Source organism: Cyrtonyx montezumae, unplaced genomic scaffold, assembly GCF_038088225.1.
Source record: "Cyrtonyx montezumae isolate F1298 unplaced genomic scaffold, pur_monq_1.0 scaffold_10, whole genome shotgun sequence".
Taxonomy (NCBI): Eukaryota; Metazoa; Chordata; class Aves; order Galliformes; family Odontophoridae; genus Cyrtonyx; species Cyrtonyx montezumae.
Genome location: NW_027071826.1, coordinates 9,738,337 through 9,759,267, shown reverse-complemented (window position 1 = coordinate 9,759,267; position 20,931 = coordinate 9,738,337). Strand labels below are relative to the sequence as shown.

The window sequence follows — 20,931 nt, the reverse complement described above, 5'->3', positions numbered from 1 at the left end:
GTAAGAAGGGTTTGTGAGCAATTGAGTCATTTTCTGCTTGAAGAAGGAAATGAAAATTGCCTTTCACTTGCTTTAAGTACAGGAGCATTCTCAAATAACATAATTTAAAACCGACTGTGGATATTTCATTCCCTAGTAAATGTCAAAGCTGATATGACTTGCCATATCCCAGATCTCATGACTCGTGAGCATATAGCTCTGCCTGTGCAGTGTCACTTCGTGTTCGAGGAGTGCTGTAATTGCACGGTGTCTGCTAGTGCACAACTTCCCAAAGGTATTCAGGGACAATAGCTCTGTTTGGATTTTATGCTAAAATAAGTGAATATGATTTCAGTTCAGTCTTTGCTCTGTGATTCTGTATGGCTTTTTCAAAATCTGGACTGAATCCGTTCACACTTTCTGGCTCTGTTCATAAATCCTGACTGCAGTATCTCTTGAAAAAAACATATTGTGTTCTCTGCTCTCCATCTTCTGAAGTCACAGATTAGAGGAAGAAGTGATTGATAATGCTACAGTATCATGAACAGTAGCAGTTATATAGTCTTATAGTCTTCTGTGCTTCATCTGTTCTATTCTATGCTTTAAATGTCATAATTGTGTAGTTAAGCTGCTTTTCGGAAGCAGCTTTAAAGGCATTGAAAAGCTGATCAAAACTCCTTGATGAAATGGTTTTAGTCTGGGAAGTTGAAAGTGTTTTTCATTCTACTCTTAATATTCAGTATAAAACTATTATCTACATTTATTTTAAATGTAATAACATTTAGTATAAATAAATGTAATAATATAAATACATGATAAATAATAAATAAACATCATACATTTAGGTTTATGTTAGCATTTAGTTACATAAATACATAATGAAGTATGACGAGTGAGCAAGCAACATAAATATTATTGTAGGTATTATGGAGTATGTGTATATGGGTGCTTGTATATTTATAAAGTGTAATGCTTTTTAAATTTGTCACCTAAAGAAGCAATCGGAAATCAAGGACAATATAGTCAATAAGACTAACTTGGGTTGTTACAGTGTACAAGTTGATTAGGAGTTAAAAGTTACTTTCACCCAAAACATTGTTTTGAAAGGTCTCTAAAACTTGTAGGTCCGACTGAAAGTAATTCTTTCTCCCTTTCAGCTTTGATTTTGGGCACATACTGAAAAAGTTGCAGGAGCAAAATCTGATTTTGATAAATGCTTCCTTATGAGTAGTGCTTGACAAAAAACTGATCTTAAGAACTAGCTTTTTAAAATTTACATTAAGGGTTCTGTTAGATAAGTAGAACCTCTATTGAAGAGAACAAATGGGTACAAAGATGAGGACCAATACTTGAGTTGCAGTCATCTATTGCATGTCAACAATCGGTCTTAGTCTCAATATAAATATTTTATTAATAGCAATTTGCTCAATTACTACTCTGTGGTCTTTCATTAGCAAAATTTCATAGAGACTGAAATGGTAAAAGCTCTTTTATTAAATAAGAGGTTTATTTAAATATCTGTCCAAATGGTGGAAAGGAAGTTATTTAAAAAGACATTCACTCTTTGACTGCTGCGTAAGCTTTTGTTGGTTCTTTGTAGTTCCCAAGGTCAGTAGAAGGGTGCTGCTTAACTTAGTGTGCCATAAAATGAACTCTTGTGGTACAGACACTTCAAATTAGAGAATCTTTTGATGTATTACTGTTCCCATAAACAGATTACTAGTTGTCTTTTTATTTTAAGCTTGATATTGCAGCTGAGACGAGATAGCCCCCCGCCAGATCCGAAAGAATTCTATCTTTTCCTCATGCACGCATGAAAAGAGCAAAACTAAATTATGGGTTGCTCATGCTTTCACTGTTACTCAAAAACCCTTAAAACTAAGGAGCAAGTGTTAGTTAAAAATAGCATTTGAAATTGAAGAAATTTCTGTGTCATTCTGTCTGTGTGCAAAAAATGAGTGCACACTAGATTTCCTTTCTTTTCTATACCTTCATTTTTCTTAATCTATATTTGGCATAAGGAGGGTGGTTATGCCTTATAAATGTCAGTTAGAGATGGTTGTCAGATCTTTGTTTCCTTTCCTATCTTTTGAGCTCTGCCTGCCTTACAGGACATGCAGTGCTAATCAGGAGACTTTCTTACCTTTTCATTGGCTTTTCTTCTTTTCATTTACTTTTCTTAGTTTTCATTGCATTTCCATTTGTTTGTGAGGTTCTGTTAAGGATAGTTCTCTGTTAAGTGGTGCTTTACAGGAAGAACTGGTGGGCACTTCGTTGTTGTTTTGGGTTTTGGTTTTTTTTTATAAATGCCAAAATCAAAGTTGAACTGTAGTAGAGCTTCTTTTGAAGCAATTATGCAAGGACTGGGTATTTGGAGGGTGAGGGATTTTTCTATTGGTAATGCTTTGTCAGTTTTACTTCAGAGTCATCCACACTAGTGCTGAAAATACTTTCCATGGAAAACTGTTATTCTGGTACGTAATCCACATGACTGTTCTTTCCAGATTGTTTTTGCTAGCACAGAATAGCTTGCTCTACTTATCTGTTTTTTAGATGTCTTTGTGTACTGCTGTGAATTCTACTTTGGTGTGGTGCTAAGTAGAGACATACAGGAACTATCTTTCATTATCAATTATCAGTTGATCAGTTATATTTAGATTGAGAGGTAAAACACACATCAAACCTTCTGGTTACCTATAGACAAGACTGGTCTGCTATTCCATATATGTTTACTCATGTAAAGGCTCCTGAAAATGTTAGTAGTCCTCCAGGAAGGTCCTCTCCCCCACTGTTTTTAAGATGTAAAAGAAAACTGCATTTGGCAGCAGCCATGCTAGCTGTATTGAGGTGGTTGCAAATAAGCATATGGGATCAAAGCTCCTGCTGCTGAGTGTTTTGCTTAGCTTATTCAAAACGCCGCTGTTTAACTTCAAATATACATTATTCTTCATAGACTTACGTCTTTCTTATAGGTTAGAGAAAACCATACTTCAGATCCTAGAGAAAATGCACTGTAAGCATTTTTCTAAAGTTGTTTCATGTCCATTGCTCAGTGCTTGCTATCTTCCTTTTTATTGGAAGTTCAGAGCAGCTGTTGTCACTGTGTTTCGCTGTATCTTACTGCTTAGGAGTTTTAGCCTTCTGGTATTTGTTTTAAGGCACTACTATCATCATGTTCAGACAAGTGCACATGTAGCCTGTCACATTCGATAGCAATTGTTATCAGCACCAGAAGCCTCGGTTCTCAAAAAGGATGCACCAAATGAGATGCACTCAGAAAACTGAGCAGGCAATTTTTCCAAATCCTTCTTAAATAAGATCTTAATTTGCTTTCTGACAAGTCTTAACTAACATTGAAACAGAAACAGTGAGAAGGAGAAGCTTTCCTTCTCAGACTTTCAGTTGCTCAGTGTCACTAACAGCCTCCTATCTGAGCTCTTCCAGTCTGCCTGTATTTCTGTTAGCTAATGTTGTAGTGCTTTGCATTATTATTAATAATAATATTATTTTCATTGCCTGTAAGGAGCAGCTGTTGTACTAAATATTCTGAAAGAATGTTATGGACCTGTTAGAGCTGTAGCGCACTGAATAGTTGCATGGGTTTGGTGTGACCTTCCCTAGGAACTGATGCCATGTGTTGTAGTCTTCTTCATATTTCTGTGAGAAAAATGGTTGGGATAAAAAGTTAGAAGTTGACAGAAGACAAGAAAACAGACTCCATGCCTTTTTGCCCTTTCTTCTTGGTTGCACTAGCCATTAACTGAAGGTATGGAACTAAGACTGTGGTCTGTTTACTCACTAAAGGCCTGAAAGTGGGGGAAAGAGTCATGCTGCTTGTTGTAAGGCTTCTGAGGGAAATAAAGCTCCAGTTTTTCAGTCAATAAATAATCTGACAATTCTATGGCAACATTACTGAAAAACATGTGGCTTCCAGGAAGACTAAACATAAGATTCATAATCTTTCCTGCTCTTGTATACTGCCTTGAACTTTTCTGCTGAGTGGGGGAAAAAATAGAGGTAATTAATTTAGCCATCTGTTTTCCTTGAAGACTGAATGCAAACCGTTCTGTTCCGTACTGCTCTCACATTGCTCGTGCTCTCTTGAAATCTAGTGATTGTAAAACAGCATCTTTCAAATGGAGCTCTGAAAGTAACGTACAGTAGTCAGGTTTATATTACAGAATCTCTTTAAGTTGTATTCTTTCTTTGTGGTGCTACTTTATAAGGTCTGAATGTCTGTTAGCCATCAAAACAGTCATATTAGTCTGATCTACGGATAGTGCTTGATGGTGTGGGAAATATCTCAGATGTGATACTCTTTCAGCCTGGCCTGGAGCATCTCAAGGTGTTGCTGTCTTTTGAATGTGAGTAGAACATCTGTGCTGCTTGCAACCACTAAACCATTATTTAAAAAATAAAAACAAAAAAATAGGGAAAGGGCACTTGAAGAGTCTGACAATGTTATGTTTAGTCTTTTCTCATCCTGGGCATTTGCAGCAGAATAGAGGTAGTGAAGGCCTGCTGATACGTAGACTATAATTCTGAAAAGTGACTTGGAACATGTTCTGATGCCTTTTTTGTGTTGCATGCACTTTTAGTCTTTTCTCCTTGACAAGGAACTGTTTTGGGTTTGTCTGTGACTGAAGCTACTACAGTAAGACAAAACTTATGAGTAGTAGCTCAGGGGTGAAAATTGTGTTAGTTTTGATTTTAAATTTTATTTGATTCCATTGTTTAAACAAAAGGCTTGCACTGGTTTCCTCTGTGATCTGCATAAGGAATGGAAATGATTTGCATTATAAGGTTAATGAAAAACTTTATAAACTTAAATATATTTAGTATAGGTGCTATTTCTTAATGTTCCTTATCAATTTATCAATTAATGCTTCCCTCAAGTTTTTCATTTTTATCAGCGTTGTTTTATCATCAGACACTTGAATGCCAGCAGGCTATTTTTAATTGTTCTTACTTATAGCAGACAGTTGGGATATTCACAGCTCTTAGCATGTAACGTTAAGTACTGAAAAGCTGGCTTGTGATGCAGTACATGCTGTGTTGGGAAATCTTTGTTAGCAAAGGATGGGAGTGAGGCTGAGGATCTTGTAATTAAGGTACAAAATCTGAGGACAGGAGGATCCGGGTTCAGTTCTTGGTTAAAACACTCCCCTGACATTGAGTTTAGAAATTTTTGGTACCACGAGTAAAAGGAAGAGAACGTTTCCCCTCTTGTATCAGACAACACTGAATTTCATAACACTTCAGAACAATTTGGTCACTCTCAGTGGTGAGTATCATTGACAACCTACAGAGTTTGGTATGTCAGTGAGGAAGGCTCACAAACTGGTGTTACTCTGAAGTTCTTCAGTAAATTGCAATTACAACGTATTTAATGAAGCATAGAAATCTCATGAATGCTGCTGGAAGTTAAACCAGTTGAGAAAAGTCTACTTTGAAGTTATTTATTAATTTTCATTATCTTTGTGGGTCCCTTTCATCTCAGGATATTTTGTAATTATTTTAAGTTAAAAAAAAAAAAAAAGTTTTATCCTACTGTGGTAGCAATGAGGACATCTTTTCTGTTTCAGATGACTGTTTTCTGGGTAGCCATCTGATGTGTTGAACATCCCTAAGAATTGCCTGTCCCTATTTCCAATGTCTTGTCCCTGCTTTGACCCCAGAGCTACTGGGTATCAACACATCACAAGCTGTCCTGTCAGTCCTGTCCTTTCCTGCCTGCAGCACAACAGAAAGCTGCAGTGGAGTAGGGATTTCTCTTCTAAGAGCATTGGATGCTGCCATCAGTAGCTTGCCTGGATCTCTTATAATGACAGTGAGTAGGAGGATGTTTCCTTGATGTAAGTTTGTCAGGAAGAGCTAAATAGCTTGAGAAGGGAAAAGAAACCAAAAGTAAAATACCCAGTGAAGTGGGAAAACTCAAAGAAAACAGTTTATTTAAAGAAAGCCAAAGAATGATAAAAAAATTTTGTCCAAGCCTGTAGATTTACTTAGAACTACATAAATTCCATTTGTTTCTTAGATACATCAGTGCTGCAGAGTAGGGCAGAGGTAACTATTAGTCCTACTGTGATTAATCCTACTGTGAAACTATAACTTGATTATACTTAAGCCTGCAGTAGAAGCAGAAGCTGTCTAGTTGTCTGTCGTGCAGCTCCTTTCATGCATCCCTTTGGGGTACTTTGTTTGCATTACTTAGCTTGCAGTACCTATAATTCTGTAGTAATGCATAGGCTGAGAAGCTTCTGGGTATAAGCACTCAGTCTTTTCTGGTTGGAAATATTCCTCCACTTACTTCCAAGAGAGTTCTCTTTTAGGTAAATGATGGAGGAAGAGTGGAATGATATCCTGATATGTAAGAGTGGAGAGCATGATGCACAGATCCCAATAGATCAGTAGCAAGGGTCACACCAGGCTGCTCTTAACAGTTTGTGTGTAGTAACTCAGTCTGCACAAGGTGTTATTAATTGCACAGTTCCCTTGAAAGCAGGGACCACAACAGTAGAAATACAGAGAGGGATGTGAGGCTGAAGTAGGAAGGAGCCAGAATCAAAGTAATCACAGAAAGAGATATATCAAGAAAGGAGGGAGGAAAAGAGGAAGGGGGGGCAGGGTGTGAGGATGAGTGCAGATGCAGATGGAGCAGGACAAGGTTGCATTCTATGGGTTGTTTTGTTTTTTCTCTTTCCCTTTCCTCAATGTCACCATATAGGAGATGGGGGGAGGGTTAGTGATGGTGTTGGAGGCTGGTTTTTTGTTTGCTTTTTGCTGTTTTTTGTTTTTTTTGTCAATCCAGTAGTTTATTTGTAACATGACAGGATAACAACTTGAAAGTAACTAGGTACTTATGTATTCTGTGTATTCAATGCTATTCAAAACAAATAGAATCTTCCTGTAGGTGTTCAACTTGCAGCTTTTGTCAGTGTGCTGTGACCACAGGTGCAAACATTTCTTCAAGTCTCTACCAGCTCCATGCTTCCAACAAAGTGCAGATACTTCATGAGAGCACAAACATAAAAAGACAGTCTGTCAAAGGCCTTACAACCTAAGTAGACAGGATTGGCAGAGTTGCAAGCCAAGCGTGGTTATAGCTGGATCAGACCCACTGTTAGCAGCACTGTTTCAAAAGCAAAAACAAAGCAGGTAACTGTTATGTACACAGAAGGCCCATCTGACATTGGGTTGCATGCTTGTATACACACAGAGATTATGATTCTGTATTCCTCTTTGTATGTTTATACATACAAAGAACTGCTTGCTCTTAGATTTGCCACACTGGATATTGAGCTTAGGTCTGTGAGTTTATTGTGAGAAGTGCAGTGCTTCTGTCAGGTGATGACATTTCAGGGCATCGTAGTGTCTTCTTTGGTGGGTTTTTTGTTTAGCTGATGGGAAGAAAAATCCTTTTCTTCTTTTCTGCATTTTATTTAAAGTGTATGGCTTTCCATAAACCTCCTCCCCAACTCCAAAAGGATGTTCACATTCACTAAACCTGTTGGCTGCTGTATTTAGCTATAGTCATTGTTGTTTTATGATGTCTGTAAAGTTCTGTGGTTAAAAAAAACCTGATTTTTGCCAGTAGTTAAGAAAAGTCTCTGTCAGAGCAAATAGAATAAGGGAGAATGGGATGAGTGTGTCACTTGGGCTTGCCAGTAGATGATAGTGCAGATATTCTACAAGTGTAACTGCTCCATACAGCAGTGGGCTGCAGTGAATTCCAGTTTTATTCCTATAAAATGACATGTGGGGAAGAAAGCAGATCACTTTATCATTGCTAAGATGACACCTTAGAGATGCGCAAGTTATATATATTTAGGAATGCAGGAGAGATTTAGTTATGTTAGGAAAACTTTCAGGAAGGTAATGGTAGAATATAATTCCCTCTACGTTTTGGGCGTAGAGTTCTGACTTCAGCAAGGGAGTTGGAACCTGATGATCCTCGAGGTCCCCTTCAACCCAAGCCATTCTATGATTCTGTGACTTGGAACTGACACTGTACACGATGATAAGGGATAAATGTTTGGGCAGATACTAATATTGTTAGGCTCAGATGCTGAACATCAAATTGAAGTATCTTTATCATTAATTTCTTCTGACCATTCACTCGTGTTCCTTCTCTGTTTAGGAAGAGATTTTTGAAAAACTTGGAAAACTTGGTTTTGACAAACAGAAAGTTAAATTGCTTCATGTCTTTAGTCTCTGGTGAATGTTTTACAAATTTTGTATACTTCTGTGAGGAACAAATGTCTGTATTCTGAGAAACAGCAGTACAGAATTTAAATACTGCACTTGAATTTTGTAGCCGGTAGGAGTCTACTTGGTCAGCATTCATTCAAGTCCAAATGATCAGATGCTGTGGGCCATTGATAGCAAATGGAACGTCCACGTGCGAGTGGGAATCACAGAGGAAATGCCTGTAGGCACTGACTGGGAACACGTACCAGGTAAAACAAACAAACAAAAACTAAAGCATGAATTCCTTGTGCTTTCTGCTGTTTTCTCACTGTGATTTTTTTTTCCATATTCTGTATAAATCAAATATGTTTCTCGGCAGTCAAGTGTGTTTATTTTTAGAAACTTTGTGAAGTGTAAAGATTGCCTTTTAAAGAAGGTCTTGATTTTACTTAAACACACTGTATAGTTAACTGAAGAGAAAACTGATTCTGGCATGAATTTCTAATGTGTGTTATTTCACGCTGCTGCCACTGAGTCAATAAATGCTACAGTTACCTTTCAGTTAGGATTAAAGCAGTGTTCCTAAGCAATAGGAGCATTACTAGGAGCAAAGCACTGTGCTTTGGGAAGTTTTGCACTGAAAAGTCATACAACACGGGGTTTCCATCTGGATGTGACTAACAGAAACTTAATGCTATTTTGCACATCTTTCTCTTAGTCCAGTGTACTGGATGCATTCTTGTTTAAGTAATTATATTTTTGCCTTGCAAATATAAAACTAAATTTTAGTTGCTTCTTTCTAAATAACCACTTATTGATGCTCTCTGCTTTTTAAAGATATTTCACTGCAGAAATGCATGGCACTGCAGTTGCAGAGAACTTGCTTTATATTAAAAAAAAAAAACCCAAAACCTACTGACCTAGTGTCCACTATTTCTATGTTATTAACCATTTTCAGGCAAACTAATGTTATAACTGTCAGATTTCACCATCTGGTAGTAAATACACAGTGGAGGTTCCAGAAATAGGTTTGTAAGGACTGTATGATTGGTTGTTGCTTGTGGCTATGGCCACAGAGCAAAGTATGATATCATTATGCATCATTAGTCAGAGTGTCTGTGAAGACTGCAATTAAAAAGCCTTTTTGTTTATAAGTGCTCTGTGTGCTGCAAGTGGCCTTCATTCTTATATTCTGTTACACAGGGCCATAACCTTAGATGTTATTTACACCTTTTCTCTTGAACTCCCTTAAAGTTAGTGTAAGGAAAAGTGCAGTCCTAAATTGTCGTCTTGCCAATCCTTTCTTAGAAAGCCTCTGGAAACTTTAGTTACTTTTTATGCCTTTTATAATGGAAAGTGCTTTTCTATTATCAATATAAGAATATGTAAAAAATATTAGTCTTGCTGTCTTACTAAACTTTTCAGTTACTGTATTTAATATAGAAGAAAGCTTGTGATTATTGCCTTTTCACATCCAATTATCTGTAGGTTTGCAGGCATGTGAGCTGGCTATAAGTACAAGGACTGTCTGGGCACGCTGTCCAAATGGAGATGTAGCTCGTCGGTATGGTGTTACTGACAAAAATCCAGCAGGAGACTACTGGAAGAAGATTCCTGGAAGTGTCTCACGTTTAACAGGCAAGTTGGTTCTACATGATAATTCATAATCATTGTGATGTCTGCTTTGACTTCTGCCTGATGGTGCTCAAGCTGACCATAAGTAGGGAGGGCTTCGTGTCCTGGCAGTTCCATCAAGGTGATTTTATCACATTAGTAAAATCTTTCTCTAGGTTGGATTAGAAAAAGATAAATCCAAATGTTATTTATTTAACATTTACAATTGGATCCTTCTACTTTTATTATGTGTCCAATTTATGCTTTGCAGTGACCCCTCTGGATGAACTGTGGGCGATCAGTACTTCAGGATCCCTTCTCCAGCGCCTCACTAAGACCTTCAGCCATTCCCATAACCAGCAGAAAAATGATACTTCTGTTCTGCTTCACCCTGATGATTTTGAAGATGAATGGGAAGTGATATGAAGTCTCTCGAGCTTGTGAAGCAGAGAAAAAAATAGAAGGGCATATAGAACTTCTGTAATGTATGTACAGAATGTTGGATGTAAAAGCGACTTGTATTGGACCCTGTGATATTAGCACTTTTGTATTAAAAAAACTGACCTGTTAAATAGCCCCTAAGCTGTGAGTTCTGATGTTTGTTCTGGTCTCACTTGGGAGACTCTTTAGGTGTGGCATACTGCAGTTGTTATACTGTACTACTGTAGCAGCTCCTTTGGAAACATAACTTAATCTGATTAGCAGTGAAAGTGACTATTTCACAATGGCATGCACACTAATACATGTATACTTACTTTGAGAAGAAATTCTGTTGCATTAAATATTTCTTTACATCAGAAACACTAAATATTTCTCAATTTCTTCCTTTATATGGAACTCCCAACTGATGGAAATGCTCCTCAACTATTGTATGAAGGTTGTTTTTTTTTGTCTTGCAGCATGGAAGAGAATAAAGGAAGGTATTTCTTAGAGAGATCTCAGAACATCCTAATTCCATAACGCTGATGTTGAAATGAACTTAGTTTGGTCCATTTCCTTATAAATATCTGCAAGGCTATACTAACATTCAGTGTCTAGAAATTTTGTTTCTAGCATTAGAAGTTTGGATATGCACATAATATCAGGGGAACTTTTCCCCATGTCATGCAGCATCAGGGAGCTGATAGTTTTTGAGGGGTAAGTCCCATTTCAAAAAAGAAAGAAGCTGCATTTTGGGTTTGTAGTACAAAGTAGGAATGTACAAAGCAGCTTTCACAACACCTGTTGTGCTACATTTGTGCCTCCAGCCAGTGCTTTAACCTTTGGACTCAAATTATTTGAGTTGAGTATCAAACTCAGATGTATTAAAAGTAAAATGGTAATGGATAGAATTACCTATATATCCCATTAAATTTGTGATATTGTGAGAAAATACTTAACAATATTGTAACTTCTAGCTATGTTAGCTAAATTTTGAAGTGTCTTATGCTTAAAGATGTTGCAGCAGAGGTATGTAATGAACTGGGAAGTAACCTAAGTTAGTCATTGCAGTTTATTTTTCTTTACATCTTCTTCGAAAGATACCTCATCTTTTTCAAGCAATAGAACTATAGATGAGAGAACTTGAGTTCAGTGTGTAGGTGGAAGAGTTATTTTGTGTTCATTCTAAGCATATAAATCATGAGAATGTTTAAGCAGCTGCTAACCAATACTGTAAATGAGCCAGCTCCAGAAAAAGGCCAGGTGTGAAATTGTGGGGATGTTTCTGTTTTGAGAATTTAATGAACACAGAGAAGGGTGTTTTCTTTTTAACCTCTTTTTTTTTTTTCAGAATAGATTGTGCATGTATTGCACTAAACTTGGAACAAATGTGGTCCAAGGTGAGAATGTACATCTGTGGAGAGAGAACCAAGTTACGTCACATTTTATCGTTACTGTTTTTAGTACCACTTTTGACACTGTCTGTCAGCTCTCAGTCTGATCTTTCCATTTTACTGGGAGGAAGGATTTATTTCCCTTTTATAGATTAGATGTTTGCTTCATTGATATCTCATCCATATATGGTGATTACTCCAGAGGTTTGTTTTTTTTTTCGCCTGTCTGGCAGTGGATTATAATGGAATTGGTTCTTGAAGTAAACCAATCTGTTTTCTGCAAGCACGGCTTGGTATCTTGATGACCCTGAAGAAGCTGGAATTCACATTAGAAGTATATTTTGACATCTCCTGAGTCAGCCACTTTGGAGCAGGTATGAGTACTTCCGTGCACCTTGCCGAGATCCAGGTGCTCAGGTACAACAGCATTACTTAATAGTGACACTTTTCTATTACGTTTTATTACATCTTCATAATGGTTTGAGCTTGCTAGTTGTTTACTGTATAATACCTTATCTTGCTATGGTCGTTAATATTGAATTGATGTCAAGAGCTCTTTTCAGACTACTTTTTAGGGTAGTTCTATTAAAACTAGGATATATATATTTTTTCCCCTTTATTTCTGTATTTAGTTTTTTTGGTTTCGTTTGTGCTTTGAGACAAGTGCAATAAACTAGATTTTTAAGAAATAAATTACTGTGGTAAGACTCATCTGTTGTATGGTTCATGAAGAGTTCTGTTTGTCTGGAAATTGTCTTGCTTCTGAAGGAAGACATGCTTCTGAAACCTCTGTCCCACTATTAGCCCAGTTAAAATGGTAAGAAAATATTTAAGTAGGAAATAGGTGGCTGTACCTTGTTTGCCCTTCTTTGCATTCTGAAAAGTCAGTGCTTACCTGAAGGCTTCCTGTGATTCTGGCCTTTAACTGTAACTGCTTCTGGGGCATATGAAGCAACAGTGCCTTCACTTCCAGAGCTAAGACCTGTGTGTTTTTTCTCACAAGAAGCCATAGCTGTGCTTAATAACAATTCTGACACCGAAGCCTGCTTCCAGCTATGGGAATCCTGTTCAAATTCAGATGGCAGTGTCTTTACTAATTATCATACCTTTTATCTTGACAAACTGGTTCATCTGCTTCTGTTGGTTCCTGCAGGGAAGTTCTAGTCTTACAGCATCAGCTTGTTCTGTTATACAGCACTGATCCTTACGTTGCCACTTAGGGAAGCTCAGATTCCTGAGGTGAGTTGGTGTGAAACACCCATGTAGATATCTATGTAACTCTTGTTTTCCTCTGTTGCAGCTACAAAAAAAAGAAAAAGAAAAACTGTGGAAGCAAGTTTTTCACTGATACTTTAGTTGTTTAAGTGAGGTAATAGAGTTGTTAGGAAATGCTGTTACTGCTAAGAAAATGATAATAAGAGTATTTAATTATGACTTTGTTATCATTTAAACATAGGTTTATTTATACTGGCACAGAGAATTTGAAATAAATGTTTATGTCTCTGCCAAGAGCATCTTTGGTGCAATGTATGAGAAACCCACTTCCTCTCAAACGTGTGACTGTCGAGAGGTTGCAACTCTAACTCCTGGGCATTGCTTTCCCAACAGCCGAGTGCTCAAGTGTCTCAAAGGCTCTTGTAGCTTATTTCAGCCTAGCACGGCATTCTGGCTTATCTTTTTGCTTCCCTGACGAAAGCCCCCTCAGTGAGCGAGCTCTTGCTAGTTGTTTCTATTGGAGTTCTGGATTGGTTTTCAGTAAATGATGCAGAGGCCTGCAGTTCAGTTGCCTGAATGTCTTTGCCTTGTTAATTGACCATCACAGAAGTATAAATAATCTATGAAGATATGCAAGTCTACTAATTCCTTTGGTGAAAAATCTCTGGTCTTTAGTTTTTCTATTAACCAGACCTATCTGTATCCTATTCCTACCTTCATGAGTAAACTGATAAGATCTTAATTCAAGACTTGTTAGTGTAGAATGTGAGGTGCAGGTTTTATTCCTCTTACAGCCTTCCTGAAAGGAAAACTTGGCATGTGTGAGTGCAACAAGTAGTCAGCAAAGAGAGCTGATGTATCCCTTGCCAAACTAAGGAGATCACCCTGGTTGGTTGATACTAAGTTATTCCAATTAAAAATAACCGTGGCACTCTCCCAGAACAGAAGTGAGCTTGTAATCTAGAGGACTGGATTTTAATTAGTGGAAAGTGAAAGCTGAGTTGCAGTCGTTATCTTCTGTAAATTACTATAGCCAGAGCTCCTCTGATAATGATTAAAATATGCAGATAAATGAAATTATCTCCCTACATTGCTGAATTTTGCCATCTAGGTTTATCACAGAAATAACTTTCTCATCACTCAAAATCAAGATAGGGAGAGAGGTTTGGGGTTCAATTGCAGATAAGACCGTGGCTGGTGTCATAGTGGAAGCTGGGTGAAATTACTCATATGCTTCCTTTGGTCCTTGAGGTTATCTGACTTGAAGGCTGTTTGAATTCATCTAGCAAGGCTGTTACACTAGCCATAAAGTTAAAATCCTACTTGATGCTGGTGGGAAGAAAAACAGGCTGTAGAGGTAGTAAAGATCTGTTTGTGAAACTTTATATTGCAATGAAATGTGAAAATAAAAATCAAATATATTTGATTTTATTTCTGTAAAAGCTGACACTAATGATAATAAATATCTGAAGAAATATAGCTAATGATAACAAAATATCAAAATGTTTTAAGTTCCCCCAGATTAAAAAGTGCCCTTTTGATTTTGGTTTTTATAAATGACTGAAGCGTGCTGAGTTTTGTAGTCTGTGATTGCCTGACAGAGGCTCCAAATAGTTCACAATTGAACAGTACCGGATGAAGCTCAATTAATCTTTCAGGTATTAATCACTATTTCTACCCAATATAGAATTAATCAGTGATTTTTTTTTCTAGTACATATTTCTCATGTCCTTAGCTAAGGCTCACAGCAGACACAGCTAAAGGAAAGAGTCTTAAGTTTATGATGCTTGTCCTTGAAAACCTCATGCTAAAATGTGTGTTCAGAAATTCATCAACGTCCTGTTTTTATTGTCTTCACTTTGCACAAGTTGACTGAATGCTTTGTTTTTGTATTGTAGACCTGGAGCCTCATCAGCATAGTGAGCCTTTTCCACAAAGAACACGTGCATTACTGTCTTGTATTATAATGGAGAAATGGTGTATGTATTATGTATGTGAAGCATAAAGTAAGAATACACGGTAGATGATTCCCAGCTGAAGTGGTTACATTGCTGTATCTTGCCTAGCCATGTGCTGGGTAAATTTAGCAAAGCTCAACTGGATCAGATGAAAAGTTAAGCTAATTAGAACATGATCAGAAAAATTGAAAGACCTGGAGGGAAGTTGCAGGGAAGTGCCCAGTGGGCTGCATGCTGCATACACCTGCAGAAGCAGCCAGGGGATGTCTAAATATGAATGAATTGTGCTGCAGGGGGTGGAATGCAACTGCTAGCAAGAAACCCCACAATCCCTGCTGGTTAGGGGGGACAGACCAGCCAGCTGATTGCTGGAAGTGCAAAGTAGGGTGATTGCTAGAATGACGGAGATTTTATTTGCTCAGCTCCCACGCTTGTCCTGCTCTATCTGTGCTCTGCCTCAACAGATGGGCTGTAGTCTGTTCCCTCCATGCGCTGTGCCCAGCACTCCAAATTGGGAGTAACAAACATGAGCCAGCAGATCTGTACCGAGTTCCACTGTGCTGTGGTGGAAATCAGTTATTTTAAGTTGGGGAGAGACTGGAAGTGATTGGTGAAATGCTCTGAAATAACAGGTTTACCACTGTTAATCCACTTTCTAATTACTGTAATAATAGTGCTAGCCTTCTTAAATATTAACATTTATGTCAGAGGTACTTGTGTAGGGGAGATCTCAGGCTTCAGTTCTAATTAGCTGCTTAACAATATACTGTCAGCATGGGGTGTGCATTTAAAAGAATGACAATAGAAATCTGAAATTTTTGCACTGAGAACAGATAAATTGGAGAGCTGAATCCCATTGCTCTTAAAACCTGCTGACTTCTTTTCATCCTGTTCTTTGCCTGGTGCAGGCTTCTTTTCTCCTATCCTCTGTGCACAACAGCATGATTACCTGGTGCCCATACAAAACATTGCTGGGGGAAAACACAGGACTCTGTAGAGGCTGTTCTGAGTATTTTGTTTGTGACCTTTCCTTCTTTCCCATTTTGCTATTCTAATTGCTGTACACCAAGAGTTGAGGTTCAAGGAGGCAGCAAAGCTGCTCCTTCTACTTAAGCTCTGCTATTTGTGTAAATGGAAGTTAAAGCCAGCACGGTTTTGTGATACTTTTGACCTGATGTACCCTTGTCCATAGTCCTTTACAGCATTTTTCATCAGTGTTGGCTGTTCGCAATATAGTGGCTTCTTAAACCTGATTTTAATAATAGACTTTCAAGATGGGAAGTGTAGTGTGCTTTTTTGTTTGTTTTTAATGAGCAAGAGAGCCCTTGTCTTTTCAGATGAGTTTTTCAAAGGATAATTAGAAATATGAGCTCAGCTTTCACTTAAAAAGCTCTGCTTTGTTTGGTCCCTGAGTTCTGCTGTCATACCTGTTAGGTATTATAGGCCTATATAGGCCCTATTAGGGCCAATTCTTACTAGGGCATATGCACAGCCAGACAGGTAGGGAATGTTGGAAAACATGTATTTTGCTCTACGTATCTATAGGGAAAGCTCTCACTACAATAGATGTGAATGTGGCTTTGGGAATGGTATTAGTAAGATCTGGGGTATCACCATATGATATCTCTAGAGGCAGCTCTGCTTGTGTTCAGCAAAATAAAGAATGCTTTTGGAAGCCACCCCAGGCAGCAGTTTGCAAAATAAATGCATCTACTCTGTTTGAAGTGATAGCCAGCTCCCAAGTGTTTCTTCTTGGCAGTGACTCATAAAGTTTTGACATAGTTGCCACTTGGGGTAGGGATGTGAGGGTTTCAGGGAATGCTAAAGAGAATAATTCTGACCTGTGAGCAAGGGATGATGTTAATGGTAGGAAATACGTCCTCACAATAGGGCTTATTAGGCTGTGCTACTATCTTTAATAGGAAATGGTGGCAGTTCCATTCTGTGAGGCATTTAGCATAGGATAAAAGGAAGGAACAATCTCTGTAAGGATATCAAGGTGAGAACACCCATCAGAGCCATTTGATCTTTTCTTCCTTTGCTTGATTTTTTTTTTAAGTGTAAGTGGCGTGATTTTGTATTCCTTTCTAAGTATTTGTGCTTTTTTTTTTCCAATTTGGTAGGTACAAGTGCTTTTAGCAGAAAGAGCCTGTGAAGGTGCACAATATGCATGTCACATTGATGTGCATTTTGTCAGGCTCTAGGTGCTGCCTTCTATAATCTTTCTTCCCAGAGGTTATCCTTCCACAAGTGCTCATGTAGAGTACCAGCCTTTGTCTCCATCAGGCCTGAGGTATGACACCCCTTTATTTTTTATCTTCTGTTTTCCACCAAAGTGAGCCATCACATAATTGTCCATGTCTTCTTTGAGCAGCAGCACTCTCTGAAGCTGTGGTCAGCAAACAATGTCTTTACCTATAGTCAGGTGAAGAGGGGAGGGCATGCAAACAGAAAGTAGAAGTTGAAGGTTTGTTGCTGGCAGACTGCTCAGGAAGGTGTAAACTTGGTTGGTGAGCAGGGTGGACTCTCATTAGCCAGAAGTTCAGCTGAGTGTCAAGCTTGCAGTTTACAGCAAGGGTGTGTTCTCGAGAATAGATTAGTGGTCAGGGCAAGTACGTTTTACAGCAATAGAAGAGTGAGCAACAAAGCAGTGCTTTCCCACTGCAGAGATTAGGTAACTAAGAAGGCAGCCAAAAATGCCACAATCATCATGTTGGAGCTTAATGTTCTGATAATGTTTTGAAAGGATACGGGTTCTCCATAGGCTCTGAACTCAAGTTTTGCTCTCACAGTGCAGCCCACTAGCTGAACTAAAAGCCATTGGCTCACCTGGCCAGATGGGCTTGTCCCTTCACAGAGGCCAGCTAATGAAGGTAGGGCACACATCTCCACCACACTAATTATTGCCTAGTCATCAGTGATACTTGTGGTGCTTATGACATCACGTTATAAGAGTGCAGGTTCAGTGTGTGCCCCATCACAAAGGGCATCTCCTGCGGAGTCACTGCATCAGTGCCAGATTTATGTCTGAGTAAAGCTTCATTGTAGTCTGAAATAACAAATGGAACTTGGTAAGGTCGCAATCTGAAGCAGGGATGCGGTTGCATGTGTTTCTGTGCTTTTGTTTTAACAGGGAGTCTGCACAAGATTTGTTTGGTATCTGAGCAACCGGTTTCTAAAGCATCAAATGCCAAGCAGTAGGCAGGAAGGAGTTCTTTCGATTCTGGAACAAAAGACTTCCGAATACCCTCACAGCTCAATACCCTGGGTTTGGCACAGGCACTACCACTTCTCCATGCGTGAACTGCAAATGCTGAAAAGGTGAATGCACGCAGATCCAGACTACCAGCTGGGATCTGTCACCTCCTGAAGTGAATGTTCAGTGCTGCTTAGCATCCCCTAGAAAGCACAGCATTCTCCAAGCAACACTTTTCCCATGAGTCGGAGGTGGGCAGAGCCAAGCTCTGCATTACTCCTCCCTTTTGCCTGGCACTCCCTTATAGAGTTACTCCCATGCTGTCAGGGCGACGAAGCAATTTGCTCCTCCTTTCTTCTCCTCCCATCATTCAGCAAAAGTAGAAAGAGAATTGGAACTTTTGAGTCTTGCTGTTTGAACAGAGCACGGAGGGTCGTGGCTCTTTTTTGTCCCTGTAGGCTTAGCTGGCCAATGGAGAGAGATGCTTGTCTGACAACTCTCCGACTTGTACAGGCAAAAATGTTGTTTGTAGGGATAGCATGGACCTTTGCAGGACAAGGACAAAAGTGCTAGTTTGCCTGTGTGCAACTCGAAGATTACCAGCCACCTCGGGGTCATTATTGAGCCAGAGACCTCTGGTGGTAAATGGCATTTGCTGGCATCGCTTTTGGGGAGCTGGGATTGTAACTGCTTCATATACTTGGTAAAGTGGTAGAGGAGGAGATGTGATACAAGCTGGCTGATAGCTATGTAAGCGTGGCTGATATCACACGGTACCAAAGAATGAGGGCCTCGGGTCCTCACGGCATTCATGGCACAGATGCTGTGGTGCTGGGCCCCATGGTCTGCCTGGCTGTGCAGAGCTCCAGCAACACAGACACTGCTTGGGTTCTCCGTAATGGAGGCAGCCTGGGCCATACGTGCACACCCATATAGCTCAGGTTTTGTCCTTGAAGTATCCTACCCAACAAGTGAATCATGAGGTGACTCACTGGTCTTGCCTCTCAGCAACTCCTTACCTCAGGTCTGTCTCAGAGGGTGTTTTTGTACCCAGGTGTTCTTGCTGTAACCACATCCCCAGTACTGCTGCTGAGTCAAACCTTGGGCATCTGAAGAAGACAAACTTGACAGCATGCTACTCTTTTCCTGTTGGCATGTTTCCTTCTCCAGCACTGGGAGCTCAGTGATGGTTCTTGTCATGCTGCAGGGGCCAAGTGTTTGCTGCAGTTGCAGGGATCACTGGCAGAGGTCTATCCATCCATCTCATCACACCAATTCCCTGCTGTCAGGTGAAGCCCTATGGTGTTGTCAGTACTTAGCTCCGTGGTCCCTAAGGTCCTGGCATCCCTCCTGTCAGGCAAATGTTTGTGGCTGTCCCATCTCCTTGCAGAAGCAGTGTCCTCCCAGCGCTAGGACAAGCAGTCACTCATGTCACTTGCATTACTAGCTCAAGACCATTTTGTCAGCCTGCTGTTGGCTGTAGTCCTGCCTGTGCAGTCATTAACAAAGGACTGAAATAAGTTCAAGCTTTTGCATCCCTGTGCCTTGTCACTTTGAGTCACTAACTCGTAGATTTCCTTGTTACAGGAATGGGAGAAAGCATGGGGGCACTAGCAGATGGTTTTGTAGGAAAGGACATTCAGAGCTCGGCTGCTCAGGGGACTCGATTCTCTCGCCTAGAGTGAGTTAGGAATTACTTACAATTTTAAGCTTTATTCTAAAATGCTGCTTTGAACACTTGACACTGCATTAAAAATATAAATGTGAAATGCTCTAACATGTTTACTGTAATTTGCACCATTAAAATAGTTAACAGCAGGATGCTGAAAAAACAGCCCTACATCAAAACAGTAATTACTGCTGTGGCTGAAACGAAGGGGTAGAGGGACAGTCACGGGCAGGGAAGCTGTGTGAACAGAGAGAGCATGGGCATACCCAGTCTTCCAAATTGGACAAGGGTCTGAGGATGCTGCCTGGTCGCTGGTGTGTGAGAAGAGATGGGTAGATGGGCACTTTGCCATCGGAGCCATTGTGCTGCAGGAGATGGACTGTGGTGCTGGGCCTGAGTCACAGCCCGGTGGCTCCCTGGTGTGCTCCCCAGAGCTGGAAGCTGCTGCCAGTCCTGGCAGAGATGTGCAGCCAAGTGCTTTCTGCCTAGAAGTAATGGCCTCTCTGCCTTTGGCCTCCTTCCATTGCTTTTAGGAGATGGAGCCTAAGGGAAGGCTTGGCTAGCCTGGTTCCCTGTTCACCTCTCTGTTGGGATCTGTGGAGCTTCCTGCCCTCGTGTTGGCCGAATAGGGAGCACAGGGAAGAGCGGGCGGGCTCATGTCCCAGCTATGTAGGCGTTTCGCTGTGACTCAGGGTGGGTTGCATCAGGCCTGTATTTTGGTGCTAAAATGCTTCTCCGGAAGGTGAAGGCTTATCTAAGACTGTATTGGACTTGTAGTACAGGGATCACAACCCACAGACTTCAGAAGTAATCTGTAAATGTGACCATTCTGTCACCGTCTGAGGCTCTTGAAGATTTGCTTTGTTGATATATGTGATCTTTCCATGTATCAACTGGTAGCAAAGAGCTGTCAGTCCTTTCAGAGGTCCTCAAAGGAAGAGAAAACTTTTTTTATCCCAGTTGAATTTCTCTTCGTAGCAGTGAATAATATCTGTTGAGTTTGTTGGGTTTTTTTGTGTGTGTTTTTTTTGCTTCCTTGTTTGCAAACTGTTGTATTAATGTTTCCTGCTATGACTGATGGAATGTGTTTTGCAAGAGAGGTCTGCTCCTTCTGTTCTTGTGCTGTTTATGTATGCCTACCTGCTTGGTGAAAGGAGCAGGAATAAATCAGTGCAAGCTGCAGCCTTGCAGAATTACAGATGTGATTTGTATTTGACAGTATATGATGGTTTGATGTGGTCTGAGCAAAGAATTGGCAGTTTCTTTTGCACACACGGAGGTGGAGGAGAGACCACT

The 20,931-nt window shown here is 39.7% G+C and overlaps 1 protein-coding gene and 1 long non-coding RNA gene across 2 annotated transcripts in view; both read left to right on the top strand.

Moving 5' to 3' along the window:
* TECPR2 (tectonin beta-propeller repeat containing 2) overlaps nt 1-10,246 on the top strand; it is a 35,190-nt gene extending 24,944 nt beyond the window's left edge. Inside the window, exons 18-20 of the mRNA XM_065749709.1 lie at nt 8,297-8,438; nt 9,658-9,807; nt 10,055-10,246. Of these exons, the coding sequence (XP_065605781.1) occupies nt 8,297-8,438; nt 9,658-9,807; nt 10,055-10,209 (447 nt within the window). The 3' untranslated portion in view covers nt 10,210-10,246. The remainder of the gene's footprint in view (nt 1-8,296; nt 8,439-9,657; nt 9,808-10,054) is intronic.
* Nucleotides 10,247-17,004: 6,758 nt separating this feature from the next.
* On the top strand, nt 17,005-19,153 carry LOC136060873 (uncharacterized). Its single transcript, XR_010623396.1, has 3 exons — nt 17,005-17,063; nt 17,904-18,091; nt 19,021-19,153. It is a non-coding gene; the product is annotated as an uncharacterized LOC136060873 (long non-coding RNA).
* The last annotated feature ends 1,778 nt before the right edge of the window (nt 19,154-20,931 follow it).